Here is a 15,988-nt window from a genome sequence, read left to right on the forward strand (position 1 = left end):
CTGACTCATCCTGTGTTTGCATGTTATATCACTGACTCGTCCTGTGTTTGCATGTTATATCACTGACTCATCCTGTGTTTGCATGTTATATCACTGACTCATCCTGTGTTTGCATGTTATATCACTGACTCACCCTGTGTTTGCATGTTATATCACTGACTCGTCCTGTGTTTGCATGTTATATCACTGAGTCACCCTGTGTTTGCATGTTATATCACTGACTCGTCCTGTGTTTGCATGTTATATCACTGACTCGTCCTGTGTTTGCATGTTATATCACTGACTCGTCCTGTGTTTGCATGTTATATCACTGACTCGTCCTGTGTTTGCATGTTATATCACTGAGTCACCCTGTGTTTGCATGTTATATCACTGACTCACCCTGTGTTTGCATGTTATATCACTGAGTCACCCTGTGTTTGCATGTTATATCACTGAGTCACCCTGTGTTTGCATATTATATCACTGACTCGTCCTGTGTTTGCATGTTATATCACTGACCATCCTGTGTTTGCATGTTATATCACTGACTTGTCCTGTGTTTGCATGTTATATCACTGACTCGTCCTGTGTTTGCATGTTATATCACTGACCCATCCTGTGTTTGCATGTTATATCACTGAGTGACCCGTCCTGTGTTTGCATGTTATATCACTGACTCACCCTGTGTTTGCATGTTATATCACTGACTCGTCCTGTGTTTGCATGTTATATCACTGACCCATCCTGTGTTTGCATGTTATATCACTGACCATCCTGTGTTTGCATGTTATATCACTGACTCGTCCTGTGTTTGCATGTTATATCACTGACTCGTCCTGTGTTTGCATGTTATATCACTGACTCACCCTGTGTTTGCATGTTATATCACTGACTCGTCCTGTGTTTGCATGTTATATCACTGACTCGTCCTGTGTTTGCATGTTATATCACTGACTCGTCCTGTGTTTGCATGTTATATCACTGACTCGTCCTGTGTTTGCATGTTATATCACTGACTCGTCCTGTGTTTGCATGTTATATCACTGACTCGTCCTGTGTTTGCATGTTATATCACTGACTCGTCCTGTGTTGGTATTTGTATACATAATCCCACTCCGGTCATATTAAACTTGCTTCACATCAGTACTCGATCCACACATTTCCTGGCCACTTTTATTCTCTCCGAGGCCAGTCTGTGATTGTTCTCATGCAGTAGTATGCGCAGAAACGACATGAGATTATAGAGGATACGGTCACATTGGACAGCTGTTGGCTGTACAGTTACAATCGAACAGTTTTTAACACTTAGGATGGATTTGATGGGTTTTCATGCAGTACAAATGTGTAAGTGTCCCGTTACCTAGGATCAAAGCGGTTCACCACGTAGCCGAGTCTCTTCAAATGCCCAAAAACCTTTGAGAAAGGAAAAAAAGGTTCCCATTAGGCAAGTTTATAAATATTCACATCAGGGTTCCAACAGAAATTCAAGGACTTTCAAATACTTTCCCAAGCACTATTTTTCATTTTAAAAGGGCATTTAATTAGGTTATTTGGTTTATTGATTTAGTTACACTTTAGAAGAAAAAAAATTCAATTTCTTGATTCAGAACAATTTTATCATGGATGAACAAAACTCTCAATGCGAATGGTTGAATTTCAAGGACTTTTTAAGCACCTTGTAAAAAAATTGGCTGTTTTCAAGGAATTCCAGGCCTTGGCTTTTTTTTTAAGCACTTTAAGCACTTCAAGGACCTTGTGCAAACCCTGTCATATAGACGTTGTGCCACGTTGTCCTCCTCAGTCATCATACCTGATACTGTTGCAGGGTTACCGTCTCGGAGGACAGGAACCTCTCGTATCCCTCCTGGATGGACAGTGGCAGGTCCTGGTAGAACACCTGCAGGGTTCCCTGTTCCAACATCAGCAGATGACAATTTAATGAGAACTAATGACAGAAAGCAGCTCAAGTAAACTTTATTAGTCATAGCTGATTATCACTAGCTGTGTCTATTCAGGGGCCGTAGCCTTTCGAAGGCTGCATTTGAAGACCGCATGCGTCCAATTAAGTCACAGTTGAGCAACCAAGGCTTGTCCCAATTCAAAGGCTCCTTCAAATGCAGCCAGGAAATGCAGCCTTCTTTCCCTGCGTTTGGATCCACCAGGACAGCCACCCAGAATGCATTTCACAGTCGGCAGATAGTGCCGACTATTTACCGAGGCAGAACGCTGTTGTAACATACAACCTAGGACCATTATTATACAGTTTTAATATTTTTTCAGGCAAGAATGTACCCATTTAGATTCCAAATATGTTTGTTCAAATAACACCTGTTTGGAAATTTGCTCCAAAGTTTTGGAAGATTGAGTGGCTGCGACATGACTGGGGTTGACGCAGTAATTCATTATTACTCGATAGCACCCTTGACCTTGATTAAAGATGATGATAATAATAATAATACATTTTATTTGTATTGCAAAAAAAGAAGATGAAGGAATAGCCCCCACAAAAACAAGAACTCTGCATCACTATTCCTGTCTACTGAGAGGGAACTGTGCCCTGAGAGGGAGGTTTACTTTGCCCTGAGTGGGAGGTTCGAAGGGTCAAAGTGGGTATCAAACAGGAGAGAAGACTGTCAGGTTTTAAACTGTGGATACCAAACAGAGAAAGTAAAGACGACTTTGAACTGTTGAACAGTAATCCAGAACTATGTTATTGCACTGTAAAAAAAAAAAACTATTTTATATGTCTGCACTTTGTGTGCTCATTTTATGTCTATTATATTCTACTATTTTATTGCACTGCACTATTGCACTATTTTACTCTGTCTATTTTATCTTACTCTTTTTATTATTGTCTATTTAAAACTGACTCCAACCATAAACAAGGATGTTCCTAATGTGAACAACTGTGATTTTATGTCTGCAATTTATGTGCTCATTTTATGCCTCGTCTTTTTCTGTTGTGAAGCACTTTGAGCTGCAGTTTCTGTATGAAAGGTGCTATACAAATAAAGTGTATTATTATTATTATTATTATTATTATTATTATTATTATTATTATTATTATTATTATTATTATTATTATTATTATTACTGAGGTCAATAGTCGTAGCAGGTGAACCACACCCGGGTTAACAAGTTAGATTTGACACTCACACATTCCATCAGGTAGAGCGCCTCCTCTGGGTGGAGACATTGCTTTCCACCAGCAGAAAAACCCATAGTCTGCCAGAACTTTGCCTGTAAAAAAAACCACAAGGACAAACCATGTCACAGATGTGAAGGGTTCTATTTAGGGATGTACCGATCCGATATTGGTATCGGTATCGGCCACCGATATCAGTAAAATAGCTGGATCGGGTATCGGTAAAAAAATATATATATCGGATATATATTATATATACCGGTATATATATATATTTTTTTTTTATAATAAATAAAATAAGAAATAACCATTCAGTACATTTATATCTATGTGTTAATTTGTTACATTTAGTTTCACTAAGTTAGGAAAGTAATGTTTTAAGTCAAGCCTGATGTTGCCTTGAACAAAAGAATGATCCCAGTCTCTTCCACACTGTGACAGTGAGGCATACAGTTTATTAATTGAATGAATGAAGTTTATTTTCTGTCTTTGTTTACAAATCAACAAATCAAAAACACACTTGTGATCCTTTACAATTCTTAAAAACAAAATATATTTGAATATAAAAAAAAAATTCAAAAAAAACGTGGATTAAATTTAAAAGAAATTGGACAATGGGTATCGGATCGGTATTGGCCGATACCCAAACCCAGGTATCGGTATCGGGACTGAAAAAGTTGGATCGGTGCATCCCTAGTTCTATTGTCGGTTGAACTGGGCCCTCATTCATCAACGTGGACGTAGAACTTGACCTACTTCCACACGTAAGCACGGAATGTAGAACTAGCATACGCACAGGGAAGTCGGCATTCATCACACGTGCGTACGCAGGCTCTATGGTCCTCCGTGTTGATGAATACCACTTTGTTCTACCGTCAATGCTCGTGCATGATTATCCATATATGGTCATGAAAATGAGGAAACACCCCCCATGGGATGTGAAATAATGGACGGACCCGAGCGGAACCCTGAGAAACTCCACAAAGATTGTTCACTGCTGTCGAACCAAGAAGACACTATCGCGTATTGTGGGATAAATAAAAGGCGGACTCGTAAACGGTGATGTCAGATATCAACGGCTCCCTAAGACCATTGCTGCAATTCTGCCTGGACAGCTCAAAATACTAATAAAGACCGTTCGTTGACCACTGTTTGGCGTTGGTTGTGTGTCATTATAACCGTGCTGTAATATGAATGCCTTTATTAGTTGTGTTCGATTGGCTATATGATTTTTAGATGCATCTATTTTGTTGTCGGCTAATAAAGACCGCGCTGGAATATGACTGCCTTTTCCCGTGTTGTTTGATTAATACCCCAGGGATTAAAGTTCTCCTCAATTTTATTCCAAATCGCAATGGATCTCCCGTCAATTTTCTACCTGCTGCATATGATTTCTAGAGGCATACTACAATCTATTTTGATGTCAGTATTGGGTAGCCTATATAAACAATATAATACGAGAGCATATACAAGAACAATGAATCTCACTGCATGTATGATAGCCTGCCTTTCAATACATGAACTTGAATTCCATCATGTTTGTGTGCGGGACTCACAAGGCTGTTGTCACAATGGGTGGTACCGGTGTACAGTAATAATAACAGTCCACACAATATCACGATCCATGCCATAGCCTATGTTCTATTAGGACATGATCTGTGACGACAAATGTTCTAGAATGTTTGATTAAGATATCATACTCTGACAGCATGCCTATGAGCAACAAAAACGCGAACTTGAATCCCATCATATACATAGTCTGTCCACTATAGTGTCATTGCAATGCGTTTTCTATTCTTTCTTATACAGTAAAAAGGGGGAAGAACACTATATTCATATGACTTGTATTCTGCTTACAGCTTCGAAGTTCCACTTGTTTCGTTTAACGTAAAGCCTTTTAAATATAATCAAACCGTTCCCGTGTTTCTGCGGTCTGCGCAGAATAATAACGAGTTGAGCTTTATGATTTATGATGAATTGAAAATGGGGGACCCTGATGTAAACAAGACGAAAGTTGGTCTGCATCCCCAATTAACAATTGTATGTACTGAGCTGTACTGTACTGTACCCATTCTGCAATCTGTTAATAAACTTTTCAATCAATCAATCAATCAAGCTACGCGGAGCGCAGTCAGTCAGTAGCCTACACCCCGTATATTCCGATAACGCTATATAAACCATGCTGCATTCATTCTGAGAGAAAGATCTATTATTCCAAATGCTATTTATAGGGTTTTGACCATAATTACACTACTGTTGCTATTTTACAATGAACTATAATGAACTACGGTTCGTACAGAACGTGCCAGTGTTATTATGCACAGAAGCTCATTTCCTTGTTGTAATAATATATTCTACCACTGGGCGCTAGGTACGCCAGGTCTGAACTGTGCGTAGATGTAAGCACGAAGTCAAGTTCAAATCGAAATTGATGAATCCCACTCTTTGCTTAGAAATGATCGTACGCACAGGGTAAGCACAGATCTGTGCGTAGAACACGTTGATGAATGAGGGCCCTGGTGCGGCACACAAAGTGCCATGTCTGTGAGCCACCACTAGGGGCAGTGTGGGGACATGCAAGTGACCCAATTATCGAATTACTGAACGAACGAGTGAGTTAGTGACATTGCTGGTCAGAGAGGTGCTTCGCATCTAAAATAAATAAATAAATAGGGGAGAATTGAGTTACAAGATATAGCAAAAAGTCATAAAATCTCTATGACCAAAGGGTTTACATAAGACAAACTGTGTATTATTTAATACTATGTTTCCGGTGGGGATGTCATACTCACAGCTGGTGACTGGAGCTCCACGACTTGGTCACTGGGAATCCATACGGCCTTCACTAGGTTACCTCTGCAATAAGACAAGGAGTAACACCATAGATATATATCAGATGACTCACCCGCACTGCTGGCCAACGGAGACCGACGTTGCCACAAGGCGGCCATCTTGCTACAGGGCACATGAATGTCTATAGTGCATGTATTATGAAATAACCATAGCTTGCTAAATGTTCAACCGTTTGGTTTGTTAAAAACGTCAGAGATGTAGTTATCATACTGCATACTTATAATGGACTATCATATAAAAATAAAAATGTAATTTTAAATCTTCCAAGCAAGAATCATAGCCACAGTGGACATGTCTTCCACTGTCTCTAGTAGGCAGAGTCAATTTAATTAAAATGGTAGTGCTACCAAAGTTTTTATATCTCTTCACCCATATCCCAGTCCTCATTAAGAAGTCGTTCTTTAAGACACTCGATCGATTAATAAGCTCCTTCCTCTGGGGCAATAAGATCCCATGGATGAGGAGATCAATACTACAACTCCCCAAAGAGCTAGGGGGACTGGCACTGCCTAACTTCCAGCACTACTACTGGGCGTGTAACATACACAAACTTTTATACTGGATGAGGGGCACGACACACAACTTAGGCCCGGTGTGGGTCGACATGGAACTCTCTTCCTCTAGATCAGTGGTCTCCAACCCGTCGATCTTGATCGACTGGTCGATCTTTGAGACTGTCCCTGTAGATCTTTCCATGAAAATAAAAAAAAATAAAAAATGTATCTTACCCTGAGAGTCCACATTACAGTTCTACTTTTGTTTTGATGTGAAAAGTGATGCTGCACTTAGCACTGACTGAGAAAGTACACATACAGTTCTACGTTTGTTTTGATGTGAAAATGATGCTGCACTTAGCACTGACTGAGAAAGTACACATTACAGTTCTACTTTATAAAATGCTAATTGTAAATATGTTTGTCAATGTTAATAATATGAGAAAGTCCACATTACAGTTCTACTTTTGTTCTGATGTGAAAAGTGATGCTGCACTTAGCACTGACTGCACTTAGCACTGACTGAGAAAGTACACATTACAGTTCTACTTTATAAAATGCTAATTGTAAATATGTTTGTCAATGTTAATAATATGAGAAAGTCCACATTACAGTTCTACTTTTGTTTTGATGTGAAAAGTGATGCTGCATAAGATGACTGCACTTAGCACTGACTGAGAAAGTACATAATAGTTCTACTTTGACGTTTTAATGTTGGACCAAAGCATTGCATGTAATTAGAATACAGGCAAATAAAAGTCATTTAGTTTAAAGTACAATCTTGGCTGTCTTTTTCTCTCAACGCTTCAATAGGTAGATCTTGCCTTCACCAAAAAAAAAAAAAAAAAGTGATCTTGGGCTTAAAAAGGTTGGTGACCACTGCTCTAGATACTCTCTTCGCTCTCTGCTGTGCTCCCAACTCCCTATGTCGGCTACTGGACTCTCTGCAAACCCAATGGTGGTCGACTCCACTAAAATTTGGATTCAAATCAGGAAAAGCCTCGGCCTCCATAGGGCCTCTGACCTCTCCCCCACTTTTAACAATAATTTATTCCTGCCCTCTTGCACTGATTCTTCCTTTCAAGTCTGGTTTGACAAAGGGATAACCACTTTTAATGATTTCTATGACCAAGGGACGTTCATGTCTTTTCCAGACCTCGTAAAGAAATTCGACCTTCCCAAATCCCACCTGTTTCGTTTCTTCCAAATTAGGCACTTCACACAGAAGCATATACGCCACGCAGATTACGCATGGCGGAGAATGACGTGGAAACTCGTCCTTGGCGAATAAAGGGTTAACAGAATAGTCCACCGAAGCAAGATGGCCGCCCGTGAACTACGCTGGAGACTCCGCCTTGAGCCATCTAGTGTTTATATATATCTATGAGTAACACGGCCCAATGTCACATGGCATTTGTTGTCGCTCTTCGTGGGGGGGGGGGGGTGGAGTGGGGTTAGGGGATAGGAAAGGGAAATGGGGGGGGGGGGGAGAAAAAAATGGAAGATGTATAATATGTATAACTGTCTGCATAATTTTGAAAACTCTTCCAATAAAGAAAGTTATTAAAAAAAAAGAATCATAGCCACGTACATTTTTGTTTGTGCAGATCATTCACCTTAACAGAATAGTCCACCGAAGCAAGATGGCCGCCCGTGAACTACGCTGGAGACTCCGCCTTGAGCCATCTAGTGTTTATATATATCTATGAGTAACACGGCCCAATGTCACATGGCATAGTGTCACACAGCACAATGTCCCACTCCTTTCAAGCACATTATGATGATTGGATAAAGTGGGAACAGGATACCAGTCAGAAAATGTATTTTGCGTTTACTGCAGAGCGGAGGGACTGGGAGACCCATGTTACTGACCAGACACTCTATATCAGTGATGGCTGTTTACCGCAGAGCAGAGGGACTGGGAGACCCATGTTACTGACCAGACACTCTATATCAGTGATGGCTGTTTACTGCAGAGCGGAGGGACTGGGAGACCCATGTTACTGACCAGACACTCTATATCAGTGATGGCTGTTTACCGCAGAGCGGAGGGACTGGGAGACCCATGTTACTGACCAGACACTCTATATCAGTGATGGCTGTTTACTGCAGAGCGGAGGGACTGGGAGACCCATGTTACTGACCAGACACTCTATATCAGTGATGGCTGTTTACCGCAGAGCGGAGGGACTGGGAGACCCATGTTACTGACCAGACACTCTATATCAGTGATGGCTGTTTACTGCAGAGTGGAGGGACTGGGAGACCCATGTTACTGACCAGACACTCTATATCAGTGATGGCTGTTTACTGCAGAGCGGAGGGACTGGGAGACCCATGTTACTGACCAGACACTCTATATCAGTGATGGCTGTCAGAATGTAGAGCTATGATTTTAACATGTAGACCATGTATTTTAACAAAGAAAATACCACTTACAGCACTTTTAAAATGTTATGTAGAGAATAGGGCTGGAGGGTTTACTGAATATGAAGATATACCATCATGGATTTATGCAAAGTTATGGATTTTTACTATAACTATATATCGCCCAAGATATATACACCTTGTAAAGAAATTATTTAAAAAAATTATATATATATACATTATAGATACTGTTTAACAAAAAACGTATAGTTAAGTTTAACAAAAAAAATATAGCATTATTTATACTGTCTTACTGATTAATCTAATTTGATTTCATTTAAATTCATTATTATCTTGTTATTGTTTTTTTCATATTTTTTTATTGTTATTGTTGAAGTACTGTCCTGTGATGTCCTGTATATTATTATTATTATTACTGTATTGTATTGTATAATGGGAGAAAAGGGAGAAAATAAAGAAAACAATTTTAAAGATTGCTTGAAGTTTTAAAAAGTAGGACCATAATAATTGTGATAAAGATAAAAGACAAAAGAAAACGTCATATCACAATGTAATTTGCATTGGAAACTATACCGTCAAAACTAAGAGAACTGATATTTTCAGTGGACTCACAGTCTCTCCACCCGCTCTTCTGACACCAGACCCCAGTGTTCGTCCAGGCTCTGCTGGAGCTGCTGTCTCTGCTGCTCCGAGTCGTCGGGCGTGAAGTCCTTCTGGCCCCTCACGGGAATCTTCTGACTCCGGGATCGAGCCGCAAACAGCTCAGAGGGACTGGAATCACAAACGGATGAAGACAGCGTCAGGCTCTAACAGCTGAGCTCAGAGGGACTAGGAATCACACAGATGAAGATAGCGGCGTCAGGCTCTAACAGCTGAGCTCAGAGGGACTGGAATCACACACAGATGAAGATAGCGGCGTCAGGCTCTAACAGCTCAGAGGGACTAGGAATCACACAGATGAAGACGGCGTCAGGCTCTAACAGCTCAGAGGGACTAGGAATCACACAGATGAAGACGGCGTCAGGCTCTAACAGCTCAGAGGGACTAGGAATCACACAGATGAAGACGGCGTCAGGCTCTAACAGCTCAGAGGGACTAGGAATCACACAGATGAAGATAGCGTCAGGCCCTAACAGCTCAGAGGGACTAGGAATCACACAGATGAAGACGGCGTCAGGCTCTAACAGCTCAGAGGGACTAGGAATCACACAGATGAAGATAGCGTCAGGCCCTAACAGCTCAGAGGGACTAGGAATCACACAGATGAAGACGGCGTCAGGCTCTAACAGCTCAGAGGGACTGGAATCACACACAGATGAAGATAGCGGCGTCAGGCTCTAACAGCTCAGAGGGACTAGGAATCACACAGATGAAGACGGCGTCAGGCTCTAACAGCTCAGAGGGACTAGGAATCACACAGATGAAGATAGCGGCGTCAGGCTCTAACAGCTCAGAGGGACTAGGAATCACACAGATGAAGACGGCGTCAGGCTCTAACAGCTCAGAGGGACTAGGAATCACACAGATGAAGACGGCGTCAGGCTCCAACCTGGATCCTCCTGAATCAGACTCTACTTCATAGGGGTGGGAATCACCAGAGGCCTCACGATACTAAGTATTGAGTCACTATACGATAGTATTGAGTATTGCGATATTAATATTGCGATATATTGCGATTTATAAAATGTGTTCAACTGCAGAGTAAAACTTTGTCAACATGTTTTATCTAATAAAATAAAGTTTAGTCTGTTCATCTCATTTTTATTGCAGAACATGGTATTTTCTCAAGCAGACAGATGTAAACACTAATCTGTGTTGCATCAACTTGCATGTACCTGACAAACTGAACTGTTTGTAATATTAGTCATATTCCAACTTAACTGAATGCACACATGTATTAACAGGTATTGAAATGAACAGTGCAACTTCCTTATACAAAAAAAATATATATTATAATTTTTTATAAATAAATATCGATACTTGCCGTCCCTGTATCGATACAGTATCGCCACGCAAAGTATCGCGATACTACTACGTGTCAATATTTTCCCCCACCACTACTACTTCAGCCCTTTTACTTTTTAGAAATTCCCAATCCATAGATTCCTAATATAAGATAAGATACAATATTCCTTTATTGATCCACTTGGGGAAATGTGGGCGTCATAGCATGTGTTGTACTTTGGAATGAACTACCTTTGCCTACCAAGCAAAGTCAAACCAAAAGCATTTTTTAAACAAAGGCAAAGGCTCAATTATGGGAAGAGCAACTGGCCCAGCAGCCATAGGGCAGAACATCTGATTCCAGGGCTGAGTAGACAGGGGACTGAAACTCTAGTTCTTCCTAGTAGGCTATAAACAGATTACCCTATGAACTCAGAACAATACCCTCTCAGTGTCACCTATAAAGTCCTATGGATGGAGCAGCCTCAGACTTCATACTGGGTGACATCACAGCTTTGAGTTCTAGCACTCTAGTTTTTGGGAGAGAGTTGCTAATTTTCACTAATATTTGTGTACTATGGTCTTAGACCATAGGGCATAGTTCCCGTTTAATCTTGCATTGTGCTGTAGCGATGCACAGATATGTTGCATATTTTTTCCTCTACACATATCTGCAGAGATACCGATACCGATTGTCAGACCCATGCATGTTTTGGAGGGGTTACAACACAAATTAAATGAGAAATTAACTGAAACCTATTTGTCAGAGTGTTGTTCTTTTGCTAGTTTGGCCATGTGCATTAAAAGCTAAATGCTGCCAGTCTAAAGGTCACAAAAATGGCAATTCTACAATCGGCCAAACTAACATCAGCTTTAAAAAATGTATAATTGTACCGATAACTATTGTTCTTTTTAAAGCCTGTATCAGCCATACAGATGGTTCTTTTTAAAGTCCATATCGGCCATAAGGATGGTTCTTTTTAAAAACCTGTATCGGCCTCGGCCATACGGATGGTTCATTTTAAAACCCGTATCAACCGTACGGATGGTTCTTTTTAAAGCCTGTATCAACCATACGGATGGTTCTTTTTAAAGCCTGTATCAACCATATGGATGGTTCTTTTTAAAGCCTGTATCAACCATACGGATGGTTCTTTTTAAAGCCTGTATCAACCATACGGATGGTTCTTTTTAAAACCTGTATCAACCATACGGATGGTTCTTTTTAAAGCCTGTATCAACCATACGGATGGTTCTTTTTAAAACCTGTATCAACCATACGGATGGTTCTTTTTAAAGCCTGTATCAACCATACGGATGGTTCTTTTTAAAGCCTGTATCAACCATACGGATGGTTCTTTTTAAAACCTGTATCAACCATACGGATGGTTCTGTTTAAAGCCTGTATCAACCATACGGATGGTTCTTTAAAACCCGTATCAACCATACGGATGGTTCTTTTTAAAACCTGTATCAACCATACGGATGGTTCTTTTTAAAGTCCATATCGGCCATAAGGATGGTTCTTTTTAAAAACCTGTATCGGCCTCGGCCATACGGATGGTTATTTTTAAAGCCTGTATCAGCCGGGCGGTCAGGTGGCGTAACGGAGATTGCGTTCGTCACCAACCCCGGAGCGGCTGGATTCGAATCCAGCTCACAGCTCCGGGGTTGTCACCAGCTTGGCTGGCCGTTCACACTAATACAATTGGCAGTATTAGAGGGTGGGAGAAGCTGGCGGGGTGGGTCCGGGTCGTTGTAAACAGCGATTCCTACAGTTCGGTCGGGGCGCCTGCTAAGCGCGGATAGGATCTAAGTGGGATAGTGTGATCCTTCCACACGCTACGCCCTCTCAGTGAGAATCCGCGCTGCCAGGTGAAAAGAAGCGGTTGATTGGCTGGACGTGTGTCGGAGGAAGCATGTGGTAGCCTCCACTCTCCCAGACCGACTGTGGGGGGTAAGTGCGCAGCGACCAGGAAGGGGATTGGGAATTGGCATAACGACTAACATTGGAATGGGAGAAAATCGGAGGAAAAGGAGGGGGAAAAAGATCAATAATAAATTTAAAAAAAAGAAAAAGCCTGTATCAGCCATACAATACAGATGGTTCTTTTTAAAGTCCATATCGGCCATAAGGATGGTTCTTTTTAAAAACCTGTATCGGCCTCGGCCATATGGATGGTTCTTTTTAAAACCTGTATCAACCATACGGATGGTTCTTTTTAAAACCTGTATCAACCATACGGATGGTTCTTTTTAAAGCCTGTATCAACCATGCGGATGGTTCTTTTTAAAACCTGTATCAACCATACGGATGGTTCTTTTTAAAGCCTGCATCAACCATACGGATGGTTCTTTTTAAAGCCTTTTTAAAACCTGTATCAACCATACGGATGGTTCTTTTTAAAGCCTGTATCAACCATACGGATGGTTCTTTTTAAAGCCTGTATCAACCATACGGATGGTTCTTTTTAAAGCCTGTATCAACCATACGGATGGTTCTTTTTAAAGCCCATATCAGCCATAAGGATTGTCTGCCAATACACCGGTGCATCACGTGGACGTTTCCCAACCCGTAGAGTTGGCCCTACCCCCCCGTTACTCCGCCTCCCACAGAGTCACCGGCGACCTCACCGATGTCAGTGCCCCCGGGTGTCGGGGAGGGCGAGAGCACTTACGCCGCTCCTCCTTCCCCGCCCCCGGTTTTCCGCACACGCCGAGGCCGGGCAGTTGTTCCCCCCCACCGGGGGGATTTTGACTATGGGTGTATTCTGGGGGGGCTTGTGTAGTGATTGTAATGGTACACAATTCACCAACGGAACTATTGTTAGGAACATTCTAGAACATTAGTTCCGCCCGAACATTCTGGAACGTGTGTGATGATGTCATAGTAGAACCTTCTAGAACCTCTAGTAGTATTGTATCTTTGATTGATTGATTGATTGATTGATTGATTGATTGAAAAGTTTATTAACAGATTGCAGAATGGGTACAGTACAGTACAGCTCAATACATACAATTGTTAAGAGGATGCAGACCTGAGAAAGACTTTCATCTTGTTTCCATCAGGGTCCCCCATTTTCAATTCATCATATGACACACACGACATACAGATACAGTACTGCTACATCTATACATTTATGACATACCAGATTTGCAAATACAGTACTGTTTGTGATACTAAAAAAATCTTGTAGTTGTGCTGATGAATATTAAAGGAGTTACCGTCGGCTTCGTGACACCGCCTCAGACTCCCGTCTCTCAGCACCACACTGTACTGAAATACTGTCTGTACAGCTGTCTCATCGTATGAACTGTGTGCCATTTGCATTATGTAGGAGTCTATGACACATGTTAACTACATGATAACCAGCCTGTGAGTAGATTCAGAATACATTTCGATTCAGAGTCTTGTTGTATGATAACCAACCTGTCGAGTGTTGGTGTTCAGATGTATTTAGTCATTTAATTCCACCCCAGAACCCAGACAGTAAAGTCCTTCACATTGGGGGAAAATGTGATGTAAACACAAAACACCCCGACACAAAACACAAAATGTGGGACCCTGATGTAAACAAGACGAAAGTCTTTCTCTGGTCTGCATCCCCTTAACAATTGTGTGTATTGAGCCGTACTGTATTGTACCCCATTCTGCAAAAAAAAGTTAATACAAATTTCAATCAATCAATAAATCAATTGCACGTTGGGACAAGGGTTTTAGACTAACTGCATTCTGGCTTGATGTTAGAATAATAGCTCAACCCCAGGCTAGCTGCTAACTAAACTAACGTTTAACATTTGGCACATTATCTTAAAGCATCTTGCCTGTACTGGGGGTCAGTCAGGGGTCAGGGTTAGCAGTTTGCCCCTTGTCCCTAAGTGTGCCCAGTGATTGTGACTACTAGGTTTGCCCCGACGTCGCAGGGTTAACAATAGCATTTCAAGAAGTGTAGTAGCTATAGTGTGAAAGGGGTTTAGATTAGCCAGAACCATACTTCTAGACTAAGAATGTGTTATTATGTGGCGCTTAATGAGCATTGCACTGGAGGAAGTGAATCTACTGGTAAGTACTTAAACAACACGTGCAAGTGGAAACTATTGATCCTCCAAACGCGGATCGAGGATCAAGCTACTGTAGTTTATTTGAATTAGAAAACGGTATATATGTCGTACCGGTTTATGTCTAAACAACAGTAACGTTTGACTACAAACCTTAGTAATTCACTGCAAAACTCCACTCCGGCGCCTGTCGTGTTTTTGTCTGCCATGTTTGACAGCCACACGACTTGTTCTCCCCGCGGTCCTAGTGCGCATGGGCGACGCTCCTGTGGGCATCCCTCTCTCTGCCATAAGAGTTGTTCCAAATATGGCCACAAGAGGGAGGCACAGCACAACACTTGACACTTGTATTTTCATCATACAAGTAAAACCCACCACTGTGTACCATCAGGATTGGTAAAGTTTCTCTCCAAATGGAATCCATTGCAGATGTCACTGCTTGAGCTGATTGAAAACCCATTTTGAGTTAATTTAGATTACTTTAGAAAGAAGGCTTTTAATGCATAATACCTACAGCATAAAACCCTACAACCATGATAATGTTTTTTGTATTCACAATAGGCTATATTAGCTTACTATAGCTTAATGTTACATTTAATCCTTTACCTGAACCCTTCTTACTATGATGTCACGCAAATGTAGGAAACAATGAAAAGCAAGTTAATACATAATAACGTTTTGTTACACAGTTATTTTCTGAGCCTACAGGTCCAGCTTGGGTGAATCCTTTTCTGTTTAAATCACATGGTAGATTCCTTTTTCATTATTATTATTAGTATTATTATTTGCATTTTAGTTAATTATTTTTGTCATTTGCTCCTGTATTTGTGTGTGTGTGTGTGTGTGTGTGTGTGTGTGTGTGTGTGTGTGTGTGTGTGTGTGTGTGTGTGTGTGTGTGTGTGTGTGTGTGTGTGTGTGTGTGTGTGTGTGTGTGTGTGTGTGTGTGTGTGTGTGTGTGTGAGCGTGCATGCATGCGCATATGAGTTGGTTTGTGTGTGTGTATTTGTGTGTGTGTGTACATGCATGCGTGTGCATGTGTGTTGGCTTGTGTGTGTGTGTGTGTGTATGTGCGTGAGTGAGCGTGCATGCGTGTGCATGTGTGTTGGTTTGTGTGTGTGTGTGC

General features: G+C 41.2%; 1 protein-coding gene across 1 annotated transcript in view; it reads right to left on the bottom strand.

Moving 5' to 3' along the window:
- The window catches only part of tsen54 (TSEN54 tRNA splicing endonuclease subunit), a 48,531-nt gene extending 33,445 nt beyond the window's left edge, over positions 1–15,086 (bottom strand). The window contains exons 1-6 of the mRNA XM_084329801.1: positions 15,019–15,086; positions 9,475–9,633; positions 5,920–5,983; positions 3,139–3,222; positions 1,793–1,891; positions 1,343–1,395 (exon numbers count right to left, since the gene is read on the bottom strand). Of these exons, the coding sequence (XP_084185927.1) occupies positions 1,343–1,395; positions 1,793–1,891; positions 3,139–3,222; positions 5,920–5,983; positions 9,475–9,633; positions 15,019–15,074 (515 nt within the window). The 5' untranslated portion in view covers positions 15,075–15,086. The remainder of the gene's footprint in view (positions 1–1,342; positions 1,396–1,792; positions 1,892–3,138; positions 3,223–5,919; positions 5,984–9,474; positions 9,634–15,018) is intronic.
- Between the last annotated feature and the right edge of the window lie 902 nt (positions 15,087–15,988).

Source organism: Notolepis coatsorum, assembly GCF_963971535.1.
Source record: "Notolepis coatsorum genome assembly, chromosome: 14".
Classification (NCBI taxonomy): Eukaryota; Metazoa; Chordata; class Actinopteri; order Aulopiformes; family Paralepididae; genus Notolepis; species Notolepis coatsorum.